The 26463-nt window shown below is 47.4% G+C and overlaps 1 protein-coding gene and 1 non-coding gene across 2 annotated transcripts in view; one reads left to right on the top strand and one right to left on the bottom strand.

Annotated features, from left to right (window-relative positions):
* Positions 1–26463, top strand: part of MTMR7 (myotubularin related protein 7) — a 100401-nt gene that overhangs the window by 56323 nt on the left and 17615 nt on the right. The window contains exons 5-7 of the mRNA XM_018041918.1: positions 3817–3945; positions 12388–12522; positions 22899–23031. Of these exons, the coding sequence (XP_017897407.1) occupies positions 3817–3945; positions 12388–12522; positions 22899–23031 (397 nt within the window). The remainder of the gene's footprint in view (positions 1–3816; positions 3946–12387; positions 12523–22898; positions 23032–26463) is intronic.
* Positions 15276–15348, bottom strand: TRNAE-UUC. The gene has a single exon. It is a non-coding gene; the product is annotated as a tRNA-Glu (tRNA).

Here is a 26463-nt window from a genome sequence, read left to right as displayed (position 1 = left end):
GAAACAGTGACAGACTTTATTATCTTGGACTTCAGAACCACTGCAGATGGTGAGGTGACTGCAACCATGAAATTAAAAGACACTTGCTCCTTGGAAGAAAAGCTATGACCAACCTAGACAGCATGTTAAAAGCAGAGATGTTACTTTGCTGACAAAGGTCCGTCTAGTCAAAGCTAACATTTTTCCAGTAGTCATGTATGAGTGTGAGAGTTGGACCATGCCCAAAGAATTGATGCTTTTGAACTGTGCTGTTGGAGAAGACTCTTGAGAGTCCCTTGGACTGCAAGGAGATCAAGCCAGTTCATCCTAAAGAAAATCAGTCCTGAATGTTCATTGGAAGGACTAATGCTGAAGCTGAAACTCCAACATTTTGGCCGCCTAATGGGAAGAACTGACTCATTGGAAAAGACCCTGATGCTGGAAAGACTGAAGGCGGAGGAGAAGGAGATGACAGAGGATGAGATGGTTGGATGGCATCACTGACTGGATGGACATGAGTTTGAGTAGTTTGAGTATGCTCCGGGAGTTGGTGATAGACAGGGAGGCCTGGCGTGCTGCAGTCCATGGATCACAAAGAGAAGGGCACAACTGAGCGACTTAACTGAACTGAACACCTGAAATTGTGTTTCCCTGGTGGCTCAGATAGTATAGGACTTCCCTGGTGGCTCAGAGGGTAAAGCGTCTGCCTGCAATGTTGGGAGACCCTGGTTCGATCCCTGGGTCGGGAAGATTCCCTGGAGGAGGGCATGGCAACCCACTCCAGTATTCTTGCCTGGAGAACCCCATGGACACAGGAGCCTGGCAGGCTATAGTCCATAGGGTCGCAGAGTCAGACACAACTGAGTGACTGAGCATACACCCACACCTTGAATTATCCAGTGTTATATGTCAAATATATTTCAATTTAAAAAAACTTGTTGAATGAGTGAATGAATTACCCCCAAAGATTCTTCTTGACCAGTCCAAGTAAGATATGTAGGCACTGCAGGAGGGTTTATTTAGTGGAAGACAAAGCAAATCACTCCCTTATTAAAATAAAAATATTATGCAGGAATGTTTTTAACTTAATCCACTTCAGTTGTCTGAGGCAGAATAAATATAAAGAAAGTTCAAAAGAGAAGCATTTCCCACTTTTCTAAACTTCTCATTTTCTCCCTGAATTTTCTTACGTGATTTTCCAGGCCAGACACACTTTCGAGGGGCACATTGAGTAGTCTCAGAATCTGGCAGCATAAATTGCCCTGTGCTTTGTATTTTTCATTGTCATGATTTTAACTTCAGCTGTGTGAGCTTGTTGCAAAAGCATTACCTGTCAGCGCTTTCTGGAAAGTGCTGTCGGCTTTCAGGCGAGCAGGGATGAATTTACTTTTGTCAGCCTTGGTGGTAGTGGTTGTTGTTCAGTTGTGAAGTCATGTCTGACTCTTTGTGACCCCATGGACTGCAGCATTCCAGGCTTCCCTGTCCTTCACCATCTTGCGCAGCTTGCTCATACTCATGTCCATTGAGTCGGTGATGCTATCTAAGCTCTCATCCTCTGGGGTCCCCTTCTACTCCTGCCTTCAGTGTTTCCCAGTATTGAGTCTTTTCCATTAAGTCGGTTCTTTGCATCATGTGGCCAAAGTATTGGAGCTTCAGCATCAGTCCTTCCAGTGAATATTCAGGGTTGATTTGCCTGGGGGAGGAAATGGCAACCCACTCCAGTATTCTTGCCGGGCAAATCCAATGGACAAAGGAGACTGGTGGGCCACAGTCCATGGGATTGCAAGAGTTGAACAAGACTTAGCGACTGAAACCCCCACCAGCACTGTTAAAGAAAGTGGGTAATTCCCAACTTCTGAAAACCTACTAATTTCCTTTTTAAAAGTGTTATTTTAAGGAAACATAGTAAGTCTGATGCAGTGACCACACGTCTCTTGAATCAGTGTAGTCATGTCCTGGCTGCTGACTCGAGAGAGGTCCAGACACTGGATTTGCAGGGGAAGCCAGGGCAGTGTCTGGGGGAGTAATTCCAGTAAAATCTCGGGTTCCAAGTAGGTTGGACCATCTATCCTTGGGATTTTCCTCCTGAGTCTCAGTGCCAGAGCCCACGTTGATGTCTTCGGTAATCTTCCCTAAAATGCCTTTGGGGAGATGCTTTGGGCCTGAGAGTGTCACTTCAGTGGCCTTTCCGTCTCCTGCTCAGTGTGGTGCCCAGTCTGGTAACAAAGAGAAGCGGGGAGGCAGGCGAGGGAGGACCTGAGCACAGAACAGCTGACGCGAGCTTTGTGGTGCGTTTTCGTGCCCTTCTGCCTTGAGGTTCAGAGTGGTCAGGGCAGGCGGAATGGACAGAGATGCACACAGCATTTCGCCTGCTGCTGCACCTGCCTGAGGACTCGCCTTCAAATGCCCAAGAGGATGCTTGACTTCTAGGAAATAAAGTTTAGGAACTGCCGTTCAAATGATCCTCCTGTTGCAAAAAGAGGGATTGTTGTTATTTTAGTCAGTGAATCACATCTAACTCTTTTACAATCCCACAGACTGTAGCCCGTCAGACTCCTCTGTCCGAGGGATTTCCCAGGCAAGAATACTGGAGTGGGTTGCCATTGCATCCCCCTCCAGGGGGTCTTCCCGGACCAGGGTTCAAACCTGTGTCTGCTGTACTAGCAGGCCGATTCTTTACCACGGAGCTCTCAGGAAAGCCCCAAACGATGGGTTGACTGATATCAAAGCAGATGATGTATCTAGCAACAAGTCAGCTGTTACTCTAGCCACCACTTCCACTTTTGTCAGACCTAATGGGTGAAGGGTCTTGTGGGTGTTACCTGATTTGATCCTTGTATCGGCCCCGGGTGATGTCATTTCTGTTCCCTGTCAGTCTTAAGAGAGTAGCAAGTGCTCAGTAGTTGGATTTCTTGAAAGTCATAAAGTTGGCAAACTGGAACCGCGTTCTCAACCCCTGCTTTCCTTTTTTAAGATGGCTTTTTAACAGTTTTAATCTATTTATTAATCTGGCTGCACTTTGTTGCAGCACGTGAACTCTTAGTTGTGGCGTGTGTGCATCCAGTTTCCTGAGCAGGGAGCCAAGCCGGGTCCCCCCCGACCCCGTGTTGGAAGCTCAGAGTGGAATCCTAGCCCCTGGACCACCGGGGAAAGTCCCCTAAACCCCTGACTTCTGATAAAATTCCCAAGATCATTCCAAGGCTCCAGAGATTCCACTGGGGTAATCATTGCCAGGGATGCGAAGAAAGGGTAACTCATTTCTTACCACTTGTAAAATCGACACATAAAAAGCAGAAAGCTGTTATAATGCATGGTGAGGGGTGGAATGCTAGGAAGTCTGGGGGAGAGGCCCTGAGTTGGCCCTGATGATGAGCTTGGGAGGTTGGAGGGAAGAGGGGTCCAGAGAGCATGCTGGCTCGGGTGTTGCCTCAGATGGGAGGACACAGAGGACGTGCCAGGGACAGAGGAGCCCCTAGGAGGACATCGTTTCCCAGGATGGGGCTGTCTTGAACAGATAGCTGACATTTTCTCAGTTGCCAGGATGCAAAATTGCTTTTCCCTTTTTGATGGGAGAAACACCCATTGGTCCCTGCCTTGTCTCCCACTCCCATGAAGAGCCCTGGGAGATAAGGGGCAGTGCCCAAGGGCAGGAGGCTAAAGCGTGTCTGACTCTGTTTCACTGTGGTTTCTTAGCATCAGAGCTTCATTTTCTCTGCAGGGGCTCTGTAACTGAAGAAAACTGAAGTATGCGACCCGCAAGCCCTGTGGAATGGAATTTCTGGTGGCAGTTTGCACAGCACGACGAGGCCTAAACACCCCTTGTGTTTTCCACGCCAGGTCTGTGACTCCTACCCGACCGAACTGTACGTTCCCAAGTCGGCCACGGCACACATCATAGTGGGGAGTTCCAAGTTCCGGAGCAGACGGCGATTTCCTGCCCTTTCTTACTACTGTAAAGATAACCACGTAAGTCTGAAGGCATGCTTTTGTTTCAGGCTTTGCTTTTCTTCTTTTATCATAAACAGGCCTTTTTCCAGGGGCCTTCTGCCCTGTGTGTGGGTTTGAATTCCTTTTCAAGTGTGTGGATGTTGCTGTGTGTGTGTGGTATGGCACAACCGAACTTGTGTTAGAGCCTTATCTCCTGTGGACGTTGGCCTCCCGTGTTTATTTGACAGTAAAGGAACAGGAGGCAGAACACTCCTAGACTTAATCATCTGAGTGAGCACGTCCTCTTCTAACCGGTCACCTTGAAAGGCTCTCTGTGGCCAAGCCGTTGCAATGCCTGGTTTAGAAAAGCCCTCAAAGTCATGGCAGACTCTCTATCTTTTTTAAAATGGCATTTATATATATTTATTTATTTCTAGCATCTAGTGCCTTTTATGTGTAATATGTGTGAGCTGCTCACATCCTGTTGGTTAGAACTGCACAGGGCAGGTGAGAAAACCCAGTCTTACAGGTAACCATGTAAACAACCAAAATGTATGCTTCCATTTCTGTGAAGGACACAGAAGCTAATTTGGGAAGAAAAGAACGGTCTCAGCTCCCTGCTTTAGAAGTCGTTTGACTTTAGCCAGGAGGAAAAGTTTGGGTGGCGCAGTGGTGAAGAACCTGCCTGCCAGCGCAGGAGCTGTAAGAGACCGGGTTTGATTCCTGGGTGGGGAAGATCCCCTGGAGGAGGGCATGGCAACCCACTCCAGCGTTCTTGCCTGGGGAATCCCGTGGACAGAGGAGCCTGGGGGGCTACAGCCCATGGGGTCGTAAAGAGTCAGACACGACTGAGCATGCATGCACAGAGGCACTTGACTTCAATTCAAAACTGTTTGATGGGGACTTCCCAAGTGGCACCAAGGGTAAAGAATCCACTTGCCAGTGCAAGAGGCATGAGAGACATGGGTTCGATCCCTGGGTCGGAAAGATCCCCTGGAGTAGGAAGTGGCAACCAGCTCCTGTATTCTTGCCTGGGAAACACTGTGGACAGAGCAGCCTGACAGTTGCAGCAGATGTGTGTCAGTGTGTGTGCCATGCATGGACCTGTAGGCAGGATGGAGGGCAGGGTCTATGTTTGTTCTTTTCTTTAAAAAAAAAAGGTCATTTGATTTTTGGCTATGCTGGGTCTTTGTTGCTGCCTGCAGGCTTTCTGTGGTTGTGGTGAGTGGAGGCTACTCTCTAGCCGTGCTGTGCGGGCTTCTCACTGTGCTGCTTCTCTTGTAGCAGAGCCCAGACTCCAGGTGCGTGGACTTCAGTAGTTGTGGTGTGTGGGCTTAGTTGCCCCGAGGCATGCGGGAACCAACTGCTAGAACGCTAGGGAAGTCCTCTGTCTGCTCTTAAAAGGAGGCTTTGGAAAATACTCTGAGCAATGCCAGCTTGGCCAGAGTAAGCGTATGGCCTTCAGTGTTGCCCACTCTGAAGGGAAATATTCATTCAGCAGTGTACATTCTGTTAGTTAAAATGATACAAATGGTGTTATTCTCACTGCTCTGAAATGGTCTGAAGAAGGCAAGTAACTTCATTAACGTCCTATATTGTGCTTTGCTAAGTCACTCAGAAATGTCTGACTCTTGGCAACTCCGTGGACTGTAGCCCACCAGGTTCCTCTGTCCCTGGGATTCTCCAGGGAAGAACACTGGAGTGAGTGTTGGGCCCTCTTCCAGAGGAGCTTTCCAATCCAGGGATCGAACCCACATCTCTTAAGTCTCCTGCATTGGCAGGTGGGCTCTTTACCACTAGCACCACCTGGGAAGCCCAATGTTGTATGTTATTTGACTCCTAATATATTTCAGCAGCTGGTGCTATGGTGAGAGGAAAAGGAAGATGTGAATCTTTTTTTTTTTTAAATGATGGGATGCAAAGGGATGTGGAATTTCATGATACTGTATTGAATATTTGAATTCAGGCTGCCAGTAACGTGTACTCTGTTTTGAAGCATCCACTGGTAAACAAGTAAGAGAGGAGAGGAAGGGAGGATCTTCTACTGTTATTTCAGAGGAGGGGGGGATGTGCTGTATATTGAAAACGTGAGCATGGCACTCATCCTGCTTCTTTTCCTTCTGTTCGGATTTTCTTGAGAAAAGGGGTTATTTTTTGGTCAGTGTATCATAAAGGGCAAATATGTCATGTCTGAGGATGGAAGAGAATTTTTAGCAGTTAGACCGCAGAGGCCGGCCTCTCTGCCTGATGACGTCAGACCCTCATCAGCCCGTTCCCGCTCTCGGGTGCTGTCCTCTGCTTGATCTCCAAGCCTGGAAATGAACTCACACAGCTATCAGTTATAGTTCAAAATAATTGATTTCCTGAACTTAAAAATGTAAAGCAGACAGTATCCTTTAAGTTTTCGCCCCTCTTACAAGGTGCCGAACAGAGATGTTTTCTAAGTGTGGCCAAAGGATCCAGTTGCCCCAGGGAGCTTCTTCGTGTGCAGATACCTATACGCCCACTCTCCCAGCCCGGGGATCTAACATCTATGCTGCAGGTGGAATACAGTCAAATTTGTGGGTTTATAACAATGTTCAGGGCTTCCCTGGTGGCTCAGACAGTAAAGAATCTGCCTGCAATGCAGGAGACTCGGGTTTGATCCCTGTATCAGAAAGATCCCCTGGAGGAGGGAATGGCAGCCAACTCCAGTATTTTTGCCTGGAGAATCCCATGGACAGAGGAGCCTGGTGGACTAATGTCAGTGAGGTCACAGAGAGTTAGACATGACTGAGCAACTAAGCGCAAGGTCAGTTAAGTAAAGCAGGTAAATTGAAACCAACTGCAGCCAAAGTTGGGCTAGAGAAACGTCCAGTCTTTATGGAATCTGAACTGAGAGGAAATATTTCTGTGCTTTGGGAAGGCCGAGTCCCTGATCTTCCACCCACTCTTAAGACAAACACAATAAATACTCCACTAGCTATTCATTGAGTGACTAACTCAAACTTTAATATCCAGGTTAATTATGTCATGCTTCCGAGGTAACCAGGGATTTTCATAGCGGGAAGCGTCCTCATTAGTGAAGGTGGATTTCTGTGGTTCTGTGGGAGACACGGGAAGCAACAGTGCAGTTTTTGATGATGTTGCTCAGCAAAAACAAAACCCACCCTCCAACCAGGTGGTCTGCAGTGAAAAGTAAAGTTCCTAGTTTGCTGACCTGTGTTTCTTCCTTTCTGTGATTTTATTTTTTAAATTATTTATTTATTTATTTACTGTGCTGAGTCTTCATGGCTGCATGCAGGCTCTCTCGTTGCAGGGAGCAGGGGCTACTGTCTAGTTGGGGTGCGCGGGGCTTCTCACTGCCGTGGCCTCTCTTGTTGCAGAGCATGGGCTTTAGGAGCACAAGCTTCAGTAGTTGTGGCTTGAGGGCTCTAGAGCTTAGGCTCTGTAGCTGTGGAGCATGGGCTTAGTTGCCCCCAAGGCATGTGGAATCTTCCAGGACCAGGGATCGAACCCATACTCCTGCATTGGCAGATGAATTCTTAACCACTGGGCCACCAGGGAGGTCCCTTTTTGTGATTTTAGACATTTTAGGCTTGAGCATGTATTCCTGCTCCAGTAGAACTTCACTTCAGTTGCTCAGTTGTGTCCAGCTCTTTGCAACCCCATGGACTGCAGCATGCCAGGCTTCCCTGTCCATCACCAACTCCCAGAGCTTGCTCACACTCATGTCCATCGAGTCGGTGATGCCGGTAGAACTGAGGCTTGTGAGTAAGTATCACATTTTCTAGTTAAATACCATTCCTCACATAGCACCTTGTTACCAAGGAGCACCAAAGATTTTGTTGGTGAGATGAGTTGGCTACTGTTGGGTAGTGGGAATCGGTGATTAGATTAAGAAAAGTTTGCCACGTACCTCATGTCATCAACAGGAAGTCCTGGTGAGGGTCCTTGGATATAAACCCCCTTGCTGGTGGTATAAAATTCCTTCTGGATCAGCTTTTATCAGACATGATGTTACAGTCACTTCCTGTTCACCCATTGGTGAGGTCAGGATTCCTATCTAGGATTACTGGGATACCTAACACACGTGCCACCTGACACTGGACAGATGAGGTTGACAGCAGTTTATTAGCTGCATACACTCACTGCCCAGGGGAGGAGAGCACTGTCAGGAATAGAGTGAACCAGCAGGGATGGTGGAGGCAGGCTTTGTAATATCAAAAGGGTGAGGGGACCCTTGGTTCCCAGTGGAGGATGTGATTGACTTGTTTGAGCAATTCCACAGGTTGGCAGGACAAAACCCACTCCTTGAAAACAAGAAGGAGCTGCACCTGGTCCCCTGGGAAAAGGGTTGCTTAGCTGGGGGACTTGTACCCACGGGAGCAGGGTATGGATGGGAACTTGCTGCTGGCCATTCAAGGCCATCCCGATTTACCAGGTGCCGTGGGCAGCATGTGCAATTACTTTCAGGCCTTGAACCACACTCCAGGAGTTACCTGGAGCCATCCAGAATCATTTAGGATATCAAACATTAAACAGCTTTGTAGATCACCGTTGGAGAGCTTATCTGTGTCACTTGTGTTTGGAAGCTGCTTATCCTTTGTTCTTATTTATTAAGTGCTCTTAATTATGTTTAAGAAAGAAGTTCTGCTTTTAAATTGTTAATAGCATGGCTCCCCAAATTCACAGGACAGATCTCTCAGAACCCAATTCTGGAAGATTTCCAAAGAGGCAGTTTTTTCATAAGAATAATACAGACCATCTTGCCCTCCTTTTATAAATAATGTTGATTGAAACTAACTGCGTTAGGCATAGTTCTAGGTGCGTTATCTACCTTATCCACTCTGCAGTTTTGTTATTATTAGTATATCCATATTAAAGGTGGAAAAAACCAAGGTTCAGAGATGACATGTAAATCACCTAAGATTATAAAGGAAGTGAGCGCACTGTGCTTAGTCGCTCAGTCATGTCCAGCTCTTTGCAATCCCATGGACTGTATAGCACGCCAGGCTCCTCTGTCCATGGGGATTCTCCAGGCAAGAATACTGGAGTGGGTGGCCACACCCGCCTCCAGTGGATCTTTCCAACCCAGGGTTCAAACCCAGGTCTCCCACATTGCCGACAGGTTCTTAACTATCTGAGCCACCAGGGAAGCCCAAGAATACTGGCGTGAGTAGCCTATCCCTTCTCGAGGGGATCTTCACGATCCAGCAATCAAATCAGGGTCTCCTGCGTTGCAGGCAGAATCTTTACCAGCTGAGTTAAAAGCCAGATGTTTTTGAATCCTGCATCTTAATTCTGTATCATGCTTCCTGACTTATTTACATACATGGACACTTTTTGTGCTGGTTCAGAATCCAGGATCAGGAAATAATTTTGCCTGGATTTAATTCCTGGCTTCCCCTGTCACTAGCTGTGTGACCTCGGGAGAATTACTTCAACTCTGTGTGCCTTGGTTGTCTCATCTGTCAAATGGAGCAAATAATAGATCTTAATGTATATGGTAGTCAGGAAGATTAAGAATACACAAAGTTCTTATAATAGTGGCCACCATATAGGAAGCATTCAAAAAACATTAGCTCTTTTAATCAGTACCTCTGTTAATGGTGCACGCGTGTGACAGTTTACAGCTGCATTCTGTCTCTGCTCTCACGTGGCTGACATCAGTAAGACAGGCCACCAGGTAATGGTGAGATTCAGTCAACAGTCTGACTCTCTGGGGAGTGTGTAGGGTGGACACGAGCACCTTGAGGTTACTGACCACCCTGTACCAAGTGTACAGCAGTGTACCAGTAATCACTGAGTCGGTGACGAAGTCTGTTTGGAGCCCATCTGTACATTACTAGGAAAATGTAACTACAAAATATTAAAATGTAGTCTAATATATCTTGTTTAATTTATCGACTTATTCATCTCATAGTAGAACTCTGTTCTGACTTAACCCTTCACTGAAAGCAGTTTTCTCGGCCTGGAGGTAATTAGTAATGGTTGTTGTCACTGACTGGCTTCATTTCAGAGCGGGAGACCCACTAGTTGAGTGAGTTTCGGTGTGCTACCTGCTTGCTTGGACAAACTCTCATTTTAAAATGTTCTCTTCCCCATCGAGTTCTTCTGATAGATCTGAGAAGCTGCCTGATGGTAGCGGTCCTTAATTAGTATTTCTTTAGCCCAGATTAAGCAGCTCAGAACTGTTCTCTGCTCGGTCAAAGGGGGTGGCTGACCCAACCCCTCTAAACATCAGAAGACACAGGAGCCTGTGTGCAGCTCCATGAAAGCCATCTGTGGCGATTTGCTTTCTGCACAGGATGCAGCTCGCCTGTGGTCCCCGAGGCCACCCCCCCACCCCACCGCTGACAGTCTCTGCCATCAAGCGCCTAGCCCCTGGCTCTCCTCTTGCTGGCTGGGCGCCCATCTGTGGTCAGACGCCCCGGGCCCTTCCTCCTCCACCCTGTGGTTGGACATCTGTTGGCAGCAACTCAAAAATTCAACAGCCCTTTGCCTTGCTTCCCACTCTGCAGGCACCCCGCTCCTGAATTCTGGCTGCAGGCCCAGGGCTCCTGGAGCCCCTCAGTAATTGCCGCTCTGTTACAGAATGTGCTGGAATCCTCAGATGGGTGCTGTTAGCAATTGTTAGAAATGTCTGCAATTCTCCATCCTGCCAGCAGGTCCTCCATCAGCTGGAGGATCATGTGTGTGTGTGTGTGTGTGTGTGTGTGTGTGTGTCTGTGTCTGTGTGTGCACATGCTGAGTTGCCTCAGTTGTATCGGACCCTTTGCAACCCCATGGACTGTAGCACATCCCTGTCCATGGGATTCTCCAGGCCAGAATACAGGAGTGGGTTGCTATGCCCTTTTCCAGGGGATCTTCCCAACCCAGGGATCGAACCCATGTCTCTTATGTCTCCTGAATTGGCAGGTGGGTTCTTTACCACTAGCACCACCTGAGGATCATGCAGTTAGTAAGAAATATCCTGCCTTCTCCAGTGAGGAGCCTCAGAGCTCACCTTTCTCTGGAGAAACCCAAGCCTGGCTGAGTAGCCCTGGGATGAGCCTGACGGACAGTTAAGCTGCATTTGGACTCAGAGCCGGGGTGCCTTCCAGGATGGAGTCCAGTATGTGGGTGGCCGGAATGGGCTGTGCTGTGGCTCTTTCCAGGGGAGGTTTCCCCCCTAAGCACTGCCCTCTTCCCTGAGCCAGGGGGCACCTCCACCTTCATACACGTGGGTACCCAGGCTCAGTGCAGATTCTTTGAAAGAGTCATTCCTAGATTGTATTTGGCAATTTGACTTCAATCTAAGTGCTAAAATAAAATCTAAATTCATAGGAAGTACTTTGCCACAAAAGTGTAAGTTTCATAGCTGTGAGGTTGTGGCCATACTCACCCATTAGTAACTCAGAGGGATGTTTATGCTATTGTGTACATTGTCCCACAGTTCAGGGCGAAAAGTGAAAGTCGCTCAGCTGTGTCCAACTCTTTGTGACCCCATGGACTATACAGTCCATGGAATTCTCCAGACGAGAATACTGGAGTGGGTAGCCTCTCCCTTCTCCCCTACCCAGGGATCGAACCCAGGTCTCCCACATTGGAGGCAGATTCCTTGCTAGCTGAGCTACCAGGGAAGCCCTGAGCCACAGTTCAGCATACTTGGTTGGAATCACAGAACAGGGAGATCGCAGAACAGCACACAGGTTGGTTCCCAAGGGAGCCCTTGCTTCTAACTCACCTGCGTCAGCCGGGGTCTAAGCCTCCTGTCCTTAGACACTGGTAGCAGCATGGGGTCTGTCACCATGAACACTCCCCCATTTAGGATGAGAATCAGTTTGAGGGTTTTGTGATGTTTCTAAGTGAGCTAGTAAATGATGGAAACACTAAACAAGTAACTTTTATAATTTTTAGGAGAAGAGTTACTTTATATTTCTACTTTCACAGGAAGATGGAGTGGTGTCAAGCAGAGTAGACTATTTATTTAGATGGTTTTACAATTTCATCATTTGGATCCTACCTAAACAACCTTGCATTCGTGCATGCTCAATTGTGTCCAACTCTCTGTGACCTCATGGACTGTGGCCCGCCAGGGTCCTCTGTCTGTGGAATTTTCCAGGCAAGAATACTGGAGTGGGTTGCCATTTCTTTCTCCAGGGAATCTTCCTGACCCAAGGATGGAACCCAGGTCTCTTATGTCTCCTGCACTGACAGGCAGGTGTTTTTTGTTTTTTTTTTTAACCACTAGCACCGCTTGGGAAGCCCATGCTTATGTATCCTAGTTGTTACTCAGAGAAGCTTTTTGCACTGCTTGCCCATGTAATGGTTTTTTGAGTTAGATGCCAACTTTGATTTCCTGAAAGCATTGATACTTTCACAAGCCAGGGGCGTAAGTAGACTGGGGAGTAGGGGTGAGTGGCCTTTGTTGTGGTGACTGTCCTGAGGGTCTCGGGGTGGGGGGTGCAGTCGACGTGCTGCCTGATTCGGCGGTGCTGCCGCGGCCTCTCCCCACAGGCCTCCATCTGCCGGAGCAGCCAGCCCCTGTCTGGCTTCAGCGCCCGCTGCCTGGAGGATGAGCAGATGCTACAGGCCATCAGGAAGGCCAACCCGGGAAGCGACTTCCTTTATGTCGTGGACACTCGGCCCAAGGTGAGTGTTGCCACGCCAATGCATGTCTTTGCAGTCTTTGCAGGGAGATGAGGCCTCGCCCGCTTAGGGAGCGCCGTCTGCAGAGGGGCCGTTTCCCTTTGCACAGCGGCTGCCTGCCCGCCTGCTTCCTGGGGCCCTGAGCTCTGGGAGGGCCTGACGACGGCAGGGACTTTGGATCTTTCCTGGCTCCGAGCCTCACGCTTGGTACATAGTGCACACGACAAAAGTGTGGTGTGATTCTGGAAGTCGCTCTCCTAAACATGCCAGATTATTCTTTGGTTTGTTCACAAAAGGACCTTTTCTTCTCTAATAGTATGAAATTCACTGTGGAATGCCCACAGTTCAGTGTTTGTGGGATGTTCACCTCTTCTCTTACAAATTCAGCTTGTAGTTAATTCCACTATGTCTATGACATGGAAAGATTTCCAAAATGGAATATTAAGTTTAAAAAAAAAGAGAAGTTACAAATTAATATGTATATTACTGTGTCTATGAAAAACAGGGAACTATAGGTAGGTAAAAATGTCAGTTAAAACAGGAAAAGATCTGGAAGGATAACCACTCACCTAGTAGAATTCCAAGGAGAAGAGGGGCATGGAAGATATAGGATAAAATGAGATGACAGAGTGATATGGCCATTAATTCAACACATTTGGCATTGGAATTTCTTGCCAGTTATGAATAAAATGTACCTGGATCTATAAGTGATGAGAGAGAAGGGTACATGTTCTTTCTCCATGTGGGTGCAGAACAGTGTCTGAGATGCACTGTGAAACAGCAAGAGTGAGCTACAGAAACCTATGACATGATCTCATGTATGTAATAATAATTATAAAAAGTATACATTATTCTATGCACTGAAAAAAGTTTAAAGGTATATATATTAAACTGTTAACAGTGGTTTTTTGGTGTGTTTTTTTCCCCCCCTTGTGGGGTGAGAGGAGGATTTTAACAAACTTTTCTTTTCTAAATCATAGTGTGAAAAAAGTTTTAATCATAGAAAGGTTGGAAGAACATAATGTCTTCAACATGTTGGAGTGGGTAATCGCAGACATGGATGTGTTCTCGCGTCGGATAAGAGGAATCATGGAAACTGGGTGCTGCCCACTGGCGGCTGACCCGGGCCCTGGCAGTTTTGCTGCTGCTCTGAGCCCCGCGTCACCGAATGCTGTGATGCACGGTCTCGCTAGAAGGCAGACTCGTAGTTAGACTTCTTCCCTCACTTCCGTCGCCAGAACAGCCCTGGATGGTCTAACAGGCGGGCGGCTGTGGGGTGGCCGTGGGGGGCAGGGTAGGGCGGTGAGGAGGAGGTCCCCTTAGACGCCAGTAGAGCAGACCAACCACGCAGATCAAGGACACACCGGATTCCAGCGGATCACATTCTAGTAGATGACAGGTAAAGGATTCCCTTTGTTTTAGAAAAGTCCTCAAAGTACAGCAGGGAGGAGGCTTTGGACTGGGGGAGAAATAGCTTCTCTGCTTGAGGGTTTTTACTTGAAAGGGGCTGGAAAATCTCTTTTACAGCAGCTCTCTTTCAATGTGTGTGTTTCTCTCTGCTTCGTCATCCTTGTCACCTTGACTTTGCCGTCTTCATTCTGCCTCTTGCGTCAGGTTAGGTGAGCTGCTCTGAATTTCTGAAGTCAGAGACGACTGCACAAATGCCAGTCTTAGAGACACAGGCTAAAGACAAAATAAGAAAAGGACGGGGACTTCCCAGGCAGTCATTGGTTAGGACTCTGCGCTTCCATTGCAGGGGGCATGGGTGTGATCCCTGGTTGAGAAGATCTGCTGGAGAAGGGGACGGCTACCTTCTCTAGTATTCTTGCCGGGAGAATTCCATGGACTGAGGAGCCTGGTGTGCTGCAGTCCATGGGGTTGGCAAAGAGTCAGACATGACTGAGCAACTTTCACTCTGAGGAACTAAAATCTCGCATACCACTTGGCCAAATAATAGCAATAATAATAAAGGGATGGAAAGACAGGGGCTTTAAAATGAATTAGGTTGCCCTTCTCCGATCCCCTTTTTGAAGATTTAAATAGAGGCAAACAGATTTGGCTGCTGAGTTAAGGGCCAGTGACCCAAGTGTGTACTATGTTATGTAAACCTTCTGGGCAATGTGGCAGCTGTTGAGCCAGGCATAGTCCAGATTTAAAAGAAATTAATCCAAAGGATTTGATTTGAAGGGTATATTTAGCACTCAGTGTGTTTGCTCTCAGCGATAAGAAGTTGGAGGCTGATCCATTAAAGAAAATTGGTGTCTCATACAAGTCGTGGTGTCTTCCTATTTGCCCAGGCACACACACACCTTCACCGGAGTTTTAAACTGTTTGCTTAGAGTGTTCGTTCTTTTAAAGATCATGTCTGTTGATTTTTATTTCTCAGTAGCCAGGAGACCGGGTCCATGTTTGCTGTGGGCGGTGGGCATGGCAAATGGGCCCTCGCCAGGTTCGCTTGCAGGTTGAAATGAAATAGAGAAAGGTCAAAAGTCGTTCTTGGCCTTGGAGCAGGGCTCACCTCAGATGCTGCCTGAATTGCTCATTGGTATTAGAATCTAGGGAGGCAAAGGCCATGAGGACTTTAGCTCAACTTAATACCTAAAGAAAAAACCATCCTCTCAAGGTCATGTGTTACTGTGAGAATTTAGTGCATTAAGAGGACAGGAGGTCATGTTGATCCCATAGTTGTTGAATTTTATTTTATTTATTGTTATTTTTTGTCTTTTGGCCACACCTCACAGCATGTGGGATTTGAATTCCCTGACCAGGGATTGAACCTGAGTCCCCTGCATTGAAAGTGCAGAGTCTTAACCACTGGACCACCAGGGAAGTCCCAGTAGTTGCTGAATTATAAAATGAGATCAAACTCCTTTTATCTCAGCCTTACTCATGACTTGACTTTGTTCTAGGATTTTGCCAAGCTTATGAAAATGCCAGGCACTTTTCCATTTGACTCTTACAATACTCCTTCAAATTAGGAGCATTTTTTTTCTTTTTATGGATAAGGTCTCAGATCCAGAGAGGTTCAGGCATTTGCCCAAGGTCACACTAGGCTTATCTTGATCTCCAGGGGAACCTCAGGTCAGGCTCCGGGGGGTGGGGGGAGTCGTCCTCTCTGTACAGGGTTGCAGTGAGGCGGGGAACTCAGAGCTGCAGACCCAGCCGCTGGCTCATATGCGCTCAGCCAGGGCCCGACGTGGGCACCTGGGAGGGCAGTGGAGCAAAGAGGCAGGGCAGGCTAGGCACCTGCTCAGCTAACACCTGGCCCCCTGTCTTGGCTGCTTCTTCAAGGGCAGCGCTGTGGCTTGGTGGCCTGTGATGTCACCGTGTGAGCACTTCTTAGCTGTGTAACAGGAGGTCACGTGGGAAGTTGTGTCTCTCTCGAATCAGTAATGAGGTGGCTTCCACCCTGTGAGGGGTGTATCTGGGGCGGTCTGTGGGGAAGAGCGGGGTGCATGACAGAGGGGCCGCGAGGAGGTCGTGGAGGGTGAGTCACTGAGCAGGGCGGCGGGGGCAGCTACGGTGTTTGGGGCAGTGGGGCGTCTCCTTGCCTCTCTTCGGCAGGACCAGGATGGAGGGCAGGCTGCAGGTCCACTGGATGCTGAGAAGGGAAGTTGTACACGAGCCAGCCGGCTGGGGTCCCGTCTCCCCGCCCTTGGAGGTTCCTGGCTGCGAGCACTGCGGGGTACATGTTGGGGAGCAAAGCTGGGGCCCTGGAATAGGCTCAAGCCAAGGTGGGTCTCCACGTGAGCGAGCTCTGTACATTCCACCCCTGCCAAGAGCCCGCGGACGCACCCTGGGATTTGGACACTTATGTAGGAGTTCAGGTCAGGTGTTAACCAGAAAAGCAGTGATTACTAGCAGAGTTAAAACAGCAGTCTTTTCCGGCTTTACGAAGAGATATTTACCTTTTTTTTTTCCTAACCCTCTCTATCACCCCGCTCCCTGGTAGCTCAGATGGTAAAGGATCCACCCGCAATGCAGGAGATACAGATTCGATCTCTGGGTCGGGAAGATCCCCTGGAGGAGTGCGTGGCAGCCCACTCCAGTATCTTGCCTGGAGAATCCCGTGGACAGAGGAGCCTGGCGGGCTACAGTCTGTGGGGCTGCAGAGTCTGACATGACTGAGCAACTAACACTTTGACTTTCTACCTCCCCCATCTCCGGTATAAAGACAGAGCCTAGAAGAAACAGGAAAAGGAGAAAGAACCCCTTACCAGTCCAAATTGGCTGTAAGGAAGGAAAGAGATAATTTTGCTCGTATATGGGGTTGGGATTGTAAATTGAGCTGAATGCTGATTGTAAAGCTATTAATTCTTCCCTGGGGGATAGGGAAGAAGGATTTTAATTAGGAGAGTTGTAGACCATAGTTGCAAGAAATAAAATCATCTCTTCTTTTCTGGTTGTATCAATAAGTTCAGATTCTTCATGGCACCGGACACGGATGAAGATAGATGGACCATTAATTGATGCTGCAGGCTAGAGCCTGGTCCAGGCCTCCTGCCAGGGGCACCCTCAGTGCTCATTTTCCATCCATCAGATCAGGTCCTGTCATTCAGGCACAGCATGTGCTCAGCTGTAACATTAGACTTCAAGCCCGAGATGGTGACCACCAGGCTGACCTTTAACTTGATAGGAAGTTCATCATCGTTGACTGAGTTTCCATGGTTTTGATGTGTTTGATTGGTGATTTAAGATTGGAGGGAAGGAATCTGATTGTTGTGTTTTTTTGTTTTTTTTTTTAACATTCTTGGGCTGTTCACCTCTCAGCCTCACTCAGTCATTTCTTTGGTCAGTCGGCCTGTCAGTAAATCTTCACAGAGTGCCTGCTCTGTGCCAGCCCGGGGCACAGGGTTCTAGGCCATAAATAGGCATAGGCCATAAATGAGACGAGCCAGCTCCCTTGTGGAGCTCACGTCCTCTACCCACTCCAGTGGATCTTCTCTGACATGGATACTAAATCTCCATAATTTTTCAATTAAGCCTGTTCAGAGGCTTTCAGTAGCCCTCTGCTGACATGAATGAAGTCAGAATTTCTTAATCTATTAGCTGGTGTGTGTGTGTTAGCCGCTCAGTCATATCCAGCTCTTTGCAAACCCAAGGATTGCAGCCCACCAGGCTCCTCTGTCCATGGAATTCTCCAGGCAAGAATACTGAATGAGTTGCCCTTCCCTCCTCCAGGGGATCTTCCCAACCCAGGGATTGAATCTGGGTCTCCTGCATTGCAGGCAGATTCTTTACCATCTGAGCCATGAGGGAAGCCCAGCTTGTGTGTCAAGAACCCTAAAACTTCCCAGCTTCCTCTCTCTCTGCCACCGCCAGACTGGAAGCTTCCTCTGTGCTCGCAGTGGCTGGCTCACTGCTACTCACCTGCTCTCCTCTCTTCTCTTCCTCTGCACTTCATGTTGGATGCCCTCCCCATGTCTTTCCATCTTTCCTCATCATTGAAGACCATCTCCAGTCTTCCTTCTATCATGAAACATTACGCCTGATGCCCTAGGCCACATGTGGCTGCTCCAGATTTTAACGCCTGCTACCACCTCTGCCAGGCTCTCAGCTCCATCTGGAGTCCTGCTGGGCACCAGCGGCCATCATTTGGTGCTGTGTGCTTGCACGTCTATGCTTGGTATAAGCTGCTGGTGGCTGGAAACACTTCTTACTGACATTTTTATTCCGTGCAGTGTCTGGCACACAGTAGGTGTTCGTTAAGTGTTCGTTGAGACGTGAAGTTTTTTTTTTTGTTTGTTTCATGTATGAGGTTTTTTGCACCCAAAGATGCTGAGATGATCAAATAGCACAGTAACCCTGGGTTAGAAAACAGGACACTTTTTCCAGTCCCATTTGTCAGTTGTCTGTTGTGTTCCTTCAGCGCAGATTGAAACTAGAATGCAGTCACTCCATGGTTTTAGCTGAGAAGTTTTTTTTTTTTTTAATAGACTTTGTATTTTGAGATAATTAGAGAATCACACGCAGTTGTAGGAAATAATAGAGATGCTTGTACATTTTGCTCAGTTTCCCCCTATGGTAACATCTTGCAAAACTGTGGAACAGTATTGCAGTCAGGATATTGACAATGATGCAATCCACCAATCTTGTTCAAATTTCCTCAGTTTTATGTGTAGGGGTGTGTGTGTGTGTTTAGCTCTATAAAATATCAAATATGTGTGTTTGTATATTCAGTAGCACAGTCAGGTACAGAAGAGTTCACTTCAGCTGCTCAGTCCTATCCGACTCTTTGCGACCCCATGAACTGCAGCCCGCCAGGCTTCCCTGTCCATCACCAATTCCCAGAGCTTGCTCAAACTCATGTCCAAAGAGTTGGTGATGCCATCCAACCGTTTCATCGTTGTCCCCTTCTCCTCCTGCCTTCAATCTTTCCCAGGATCAGGTTCTTTTCACATGAGTCAGTTATTCCCATCAGGTGACCAAAGTAATGGAGCTTCAGCTTCAGCATCAGTCCTTCCAATGAATATTCAGGACTGATTTCTTCTAGGATTGACTGGCTTGATCTCCTTGCAGTCCAAGGGACTCTCAAGAGTCTTTTCCAACACCACAGTTCAGAATCATCAGTTCTTTGGCACTCAGCTTTCTTTATGTTCCAATTCCCACACTCATGCATGACTACTGGAAAAACCGTAGCTTTGACTAGATGGACCTTTGTCAGCAAAGTAATGTCTCTGCCTTTTAAAATGCTGTCTAGGTTGACCTTAGTTTTTCTTCCACAGAACAATTACATCACAAATAACCACACATCGGTTCTCCACGTCTATAAATTTTTTTCAAGGACATTATATAATTAGAAACATAGATGATGTGACATTTTGAGGGTTTTTCCCACGATTTGAAAAGTTTTAGGAGCTGAAATGAATAGCTTTTTCTTGGTGGTGAAATGGAATTCTCACCCTAAAGGACAGGGCACCAAATTAGAATTTTTTTTTTTTTGGTAATATAAGAGATACTTTCTCTGAATGAATATGTATAAAGGTCCAAGATAGCGTCTGACTTTTTATTAATTATAAAGCTGTGTTTCCTGCTTTGAGGGCTCAGCTTGTGCCCCATTATCCTGAGAGGTTCTGTAAAATGTGTGCAAGCCTTGAGAAAGTACTCTTTGGATGATAGAGTAAATATCGCCACCTTCTGTTCATTGTGAGAAGTACCACTGACTTTCAGGAGGCCGTGTTGTGTCCTTCCTTTGCTTTTGAAAGACCATCGATAAATTCTCCCAGGTCATAGGCAATCAGCTCTTACAAATGTGAACATAGGATCCTTATTATAGGTTAAAAATAATAGTATTTTGTTTTTTATTCACTGCACTGTTTAAAAAGTTATCTCTGTGGTATGCGGTGAGCAGACTTAAGTTGAATTATTCAAGGTGCAGAAATACATATAAGTTCATATAGCATAATAGGACATGCTGTTATATTTGCTGTATGATACTGCCTAGTACCCTATTAACTGCTTTATTGATGAAGCTTGTGGTAAAGAATAAGCCAGCAACTTTGGAAAATAATTATACAAAGCAGTGATATTTTTATAATTGTTGTTCAGTCACCCAGTCACGTCTGACTCTTTGGGATCCCATGGACTGTCAGACTTCCCTGTCCTTCACCGTCTCCTGGAGCTTGTTCAAACTCATGTCCACTGAGTTGGTGATGCCATCCAACCGTCTCGACCTCTGTCATCCCCCTCTCCTCCTGTCTTAAACTTTTCCCAGCATCAGGGTCTTTTCTAATGAGTCGGCTCTTCACATCAGGTGGCCAAAGTACTGGAGTTTCAGCATCAGTCCTTCCAATGACTATTCAGACCGATTTCTTTCAGGACTGACTGGTTTGATCTCCTTGCAGTCCATGTATAATAGCACAATTTCAAAAGCAAAACGTCTTTAGGTAAGTCTTTAGGTAATTTTAGAAAAGTTTTCCCCTTAAGATATTTTAAAATACTCTAATATGTTGATGTATGACAGAAACCCACAAAATTCTATAAAGCAATTATCCTTCAATTAAAAAAATAAATTAAAAAACATTTAAGGCATGAATATAACTTGTCTTTAAAATAATATTACTTTAATATGTTTTTTCTTAATGAAGACTAAACCCTTTATTCTCATAGCATGCCTGGGGGAAAAGGGATGCTCTTTTTGTAAACTGGAGACAGTGTGGCCAGGGAAGTTGTGCCCCAGCCGATGTCATGTGAGCCGACTCACAGAGCAGCAAAGTGAGGAGTCTGCCAGCCCGAGCCCCTGGTGGCAGGGACTTGCCTCTGCTGTTTTATTTTTCACTTCTCATACATTTTGCTTCTGTTATTTAATTTATGAACTTAGTATGTCTGGTTCGTAACAAAGACCAGAGGAGCGTACAGAGTGGTATTGATGGGCGCCCCAGCCACGTGACACCTCTGACTTTCTGCTATGACAGCTGCTAAATGAGTGTAGCCTTCTGTTCATCTGTATCCTGCTTGATTCAACATGCATAAACATAACCGCACGTCTGTAGCTTGGTTCCTTTTACAAAAAATAGGATACTTCGGAGAAGGCAATGGCACCCCACTCCAGTACTCTTGCCTGGAAAATCCTATGGACGGAGGAGCCTGGTAAGCTGCAGTCCATGGGGTCGCTAAGAGTCGGACACGACTGAGCACCTTCCCTTTCACTTTTCACTTTCATGCACTGGAGAAGGAAATGGCAACCCACTCCAGTGTTCTTGCCTGGAGAATCCCAGGGACGGGGGAGCCTGGTGGGCTGCCGTCTATGGGGTCACACAGAGTCGGACGCGACTCAAGTCACTTAGCAGCAGCAGCAGTAGCAATATGAACGTTATTCTGGAGCTTACTTTTCTCACTTCACATGTCATGCGACACTCCCAGTCTTCCCTCCTTTACCTCCCCTCTTTTCTCTCTCTCCTCTCCCTCCCCCCAATATCTGTACATCTCTATGTGTGTCTGCTCACTCAGTCTGTCTGACTCCTTGCAACCCCATGGACTGTAGCCCGCCAGGTTCCTCTGTCCATGGGATTCTGCAGCCAAGAATCCTGGAGCGGGTTATCATTTCCTCCTCCAGGGGATCTTCAAACCCAGGGATTGAACCTGACTGAGTCTCTTGTGTCTCCTGCATCGGTAGTTCGATTCTTTGCTGCTAGTGCCACCTGGGATGCCCATATGTCTCCATTTCTGTCTCTGTCATTATCTCTGTATCCCTTGATCCTATTAGTAGTCCAGGGTATGAATATACCATAATTCGTCTAGTCATCACCCTATGGAGATATTCATAGGCTTTCAGTTTTTTTAATATCAATTATTTTTTTTAAAGGTTGCAAACACTTTTGGACATCTATCTTTGTGTGCTGGTATTTTAAATAGTGTCAGATTCTCACAAATAAGAGATCTGGGTCAAAGATTATCTATGTTTTCAACTTAACTTGGCTTTATAAACTTTTATTTTTGTGAAGTATTAATATCCTCCCAATACTGCATTGTAGCCTAAAAACTGATACTTTTCTGGTGGCAAGTTCTCTGCCTGGGCTTTAGCCCTCTTGCCCTTTGTGGGCAGAGGGCGAGAACGGTCACCGAATATAGATGTCTAGGATATGATGGCCCTCTTAGTTGACTGTTGAGAATGGAGTGTTAGCAATAATACATTCATTCTAGAAATCTGTGTGTTTCTCAGCTAAGGCAGGACTTGTCCCCTTCTTGACCTTAGTTACACAGGAGTACAGCAGAAGTTTACATCATGAATTTCTTCAAAGTCCATTACCGTTGAACCCCGTTTGCACTAAGAGCTGCCACTTCTTATGTATGAAGTTGTGGTAATGTGATTTTAAAAAGCCCTCTCTGGAGACTGAAATAGGGTGGCTGGAGGAAGTGTCTCTGGAGACGTAGCACCCACTGGTCCTCTCTGCCCCTCAAGGTTGAATTGGGTATCTGCAAGATTCCCCTAGGCAGATTAGAATGATGTCGCCCTTCCTCTAAACTGATGTGTTTTTTTGGCATTCTAATACTAGAAGATCTAATCATTTCCCTTAAGAGCTCTGTGTTGCCAACGAATCTGCCAGTACTCTTCTGCCAGCCAAGGCTGTCACATTTGGTGTTAAATCAGGACAGCTTGGCTCTATGGAATCCCACCCTGGGACCCGCAGAAGGCGTCTCCAGATGGGCTTATCTCTAGGATGCTTCCCAGCTCTGAAAATGTTCCCATGTCGACAAACGGACATTGTTGAATGTAGGCTCAGCCCAGGTGTCCGTAGACACCCAGGCCAGCACAGTGGTCCTGGGATCGAACGCTTGTTTCTGCATGCCGTGTTGAATGTTCTTACGGATAGCCATGACGTGTTGTGATTGTTCCATGAATATCCTTGGTGACTGTTCTGTTTTGCTGCCCACTGCAGCTTAATGCGATGGCAAATCGTGCTGCAGGGAAAGGCTATGAGAACGAAGACAATTATTCCAATATCAAGTTTCAGTTTATCGGGATAGAGAACATCCATGTCATGAGGAACAGTCTGCAGAAAATGCTGGAAGGTAAACCATTTCCTTATGCACAGCACTGAAAAAAATGCAGTTAAATGTTTTGATGCCAAAGAGGAATAAGGGAGTCTCTTGATGTGAAAATTGTACTTTACTATGACGTTGTTCGCTGGGGTGGGATCAGTTGGGAAGAATTTAGGGACTCTTTACACATTTAACAGCCATTCTCTTATTTTTGGTGTCATGGTGGAGTGGTTCTGTCACGTGGTCATTAGCTGTCAGCCTCTCTCCCGTGGTACACCGAAGAGAAGAGTGCACAGGGATATATTTTCTGTCTCCCTCGTACTAGTGTGGCCCACATGCAAGACCATGTGGAGATAAAGCAATCCTGCCTTGAGAGCAATTGTCAACTGTTTGCGTATGGACATGTTTCATAAACTGTTTGTGTATGGACATGAATTTCATAAACTGAATCCCAGTGCTTGAGCAGCCATTGGAAGGACGTTGAGGGTAGTGGTCCTCCTTTCCATCAGCAGCAGCCACTGTCGCGGAACCCCTCCACCTGTCCCCGCCCCCAGCAACGAGCACCAGGAGACACGTGCACACAGGCTTCCAGGCTCAGGGGGAGAGGAAGTCACAGAGCTGGGCTGTGTGACACAGAGCAGTTATTCGTGTGGCCACACCAGCCATAAACGAATTGCCAGAAATCATGTATTTCAAGCAAAACCGTCTTCATCGACTGGTTATGCCCTTGTGAGCGTCAAGGCCCAAAGAGGAGTCTGTTGCCATGTCCACCACTTCTAGCTCTCGTGGGAACTGAAGAGAAAGAGGCGGGTGCAGAACCCAGAGCCTTGGGCCTGGGGACCAGTGTGCGTGCGTGCTTAGTCCCTTTGTTCGTGTCCAGCTCTTTGCGATCCCATGGACTCTAGCCGGCCAGGCTGCTCTGTCCATGGGATTCTCCAGGCAAGAGTACTGGAGTGGATAGCCATGCCCTCCTCCAGGGGATCTTCCCACCCGGGGATCAGGCCCACGTCTCCTGTGCCTCCTGCACCGCAGGCGGGTTCCGCACCACTGAGCCACCTGAGAAGCCTGCCTGGGGACCAGGAGAAGCTGTAAATGCTGTGCTGCTCCCATGTCTAGGGGGTGACGCCCTGGGGAGGTGGCCTGCCTGTGAGGGGAAGGGGTGCGCGGTCCTCTCTGAAGGGAAATATGGGGCCTGGAGTGAAAAGGGACAAAGGAAATGCTGAATTACCTTTTTCTCAGAATACCCATCTGCCCTCAGTTCTCTGCTTAATTTCCCTGCGTAAGGAGAGCAGGATGTAGTGAGAACCTAGAGGTGGGGCTGGAGGAACTTGAGTGGCACGGACAAGCCTGATTTCCATTGTCCTTCCTGGGATCCTGGGGTCATCTTGGTCATTATGGAACTTTAAATGCATCATGTACGTTCTTTGAGGCTCTGTTATCTGCTGTAAAATGAAACTATTGAACTAATAATTTCTGTGGACCCATCTAGCCCTGATGGTTCTGTGAGTCTACAGTTTGATGCCCCTGGTTGCAAATAGTTTAAAATGGAACCTTTGAATGGTTAGGGAAAAACTCTCTTTTTGCATCAGTTAAAAAAAAACAGGGCTTCCCTGGTGGCTCAGCTGGTAAAGAATCTGCCTGCAATTCAGGGGACCTGGGTTCAGTCTCAGGGTTGGGAAGATCCCCTGGAGAAGGGAATAGCTACCCACTCCAGTATTCTAGCCTGGAGAATCCCATTGACTGTATAGTCCATGGAGTCACAAATAGTCGGACACGACTGAGCAACTTTCACTTTGCATCTGTAGAATAATCACGGCTGCAGAGCTATCTCCATCTCTCCTCCACATGAACTTTGTTGTGTCTCAGGTGACAGGAGGGCTTCCCTGGTGGTTTAGATGGTAAAGAACTGCCTGAAGTGGAGGAGATGTGGGTTTGATCCCTGGATCAGAGAGATCCCCTGGAGGAGGGCATGGCGACCCACTCCAGTCTTCTTGCCTGGAGAATCCCATGGACAGAGGAGCCTGGTGGGCTACAGTCCAGTCACAAAGAGTCAACATGACTTAGCGACTAAACAGCAGCAGGAGGTGACTGGAGCATGCTCTGGGCTTCGAGATTCATCAACTTCTAGAGATTATTGTGGATGCTGTGCCTGTCCCTGCTACATGCTGTGCTTTTTAGAAGTTGGCAAACTGGACCAGCTCGGCACTGTTATTGATAAGAGTAGTCTGATTTTAGTATGAAGAGGGTTCATGATCAGAATCTTTAAAAATGTATCCTTTTTAGTAATTTCATAAGCTGACTTTTGAGAATATATGTTTTCTGCTGTATATTCTCAAAAGAGAAAATATATCTTCTTCAGGGCTTCCCAGGTGGCGCTAGTGGTAGAGAACCCGCCTGCCAGTGCAGGAGACGTGAAGAGTTGTGGGGTTGCAGAGTCAGACACAACTGAAATGACTTAGCACGCACGCATTTCCTTATATGCATAAGGCGACTCCCGAGAGTGCTTGTCACATGGCAGTCTGGCTTTTGTTTTAAAAGGAGCATTTACTTGGTTTCTTGAGGAACCTTGTCTCCTGCCCTCAGACCTGTGGTCTGACTTGCTGATTGTCGAGGCCCAGCAAACTGATGGAGTTCCAGAGGGAGGGCGGCCTGTGTTCCTCAGGGGACCATGGTTCTTCTGCACCACTTTCCCGGCTCTGTGTTGGCCCCGTAAGCGAGGATGGCCCTCTGGATGCCTTTCAGGGGACTTGACCGATGTCCAGCTATCTGTTTTCACCAAGTAAATTATAAACCACTCATGGTGGCTTCAGCTGATGGAAGTGATGCAATCAGACCCACCTTCTGAGGCTTTTTCTCCTTCCAGTAGTTGTCGTGACATTAGAGAGACTGGGAGGACTTGTACCGCTGCTCACTTGGTAGGAAGGGGAAGAATGCGTTTCCTTGATGATTATTATCTTCTTCTCCGGGTTATTGATATTACCAGAATAGATGCTGAATAACAGAAATGAAACGTTGTTTTGCATTCTGCCCCTATATGGCCCTGTCTCTGAGCAAGAGCGGCAGGAGATTTCATCAGAAACTGAACTCCAGGACCAAGTTCACGTCTGGTGTTGGTCCTTTTATAGAGCTCATTGATTGAATGTTAACTTCCTTTCAAAATAACTTTATCTGTGTGTTTGGCTGCGCTGGGTCTCTGCTGCTGTGAGGGCTTTCCCCTGGTTTCAGAGAGCGGAGGCTGCCCTCCAGTCTCACTGTGGTGGCCTCCCTTGCTGCGGAGCGCAGGCCCCAGGACACGCAGGCTTCAGGGGTCGCGGTTCACGGGCTCTGGTGCACAGGCTCCTTAGTTGCGGTGCACAGGCTTCGTTGCTCCACAGCATGTGGGGCCCTCCAGGATCAGGGATTGAACCTGTGTCCCTGCACAGGCAGGCAGATTCTCTACCACTGAGTCACCAGGGAAGCCCG

Source organism: Capra hircus, chromosome 27 (assembly GCF_001704415.2).
Source record: "Capra hircus breed San Clemente chromosome 27, ASM170441v1, whole genome shotgun sequence".
Taxonomy (NCBI): domain Eukaryota; kingdom Metazoa; phylum Chordata; class Mammalia; order Artiodactyla; family Bovidae; genus Capra; species Capra hircus.
The sequence above is the reverse complement of the archived record's forward strand: the minus strand, read 5'-3'. Positions and strand labels throughout refer to the sequence as shown.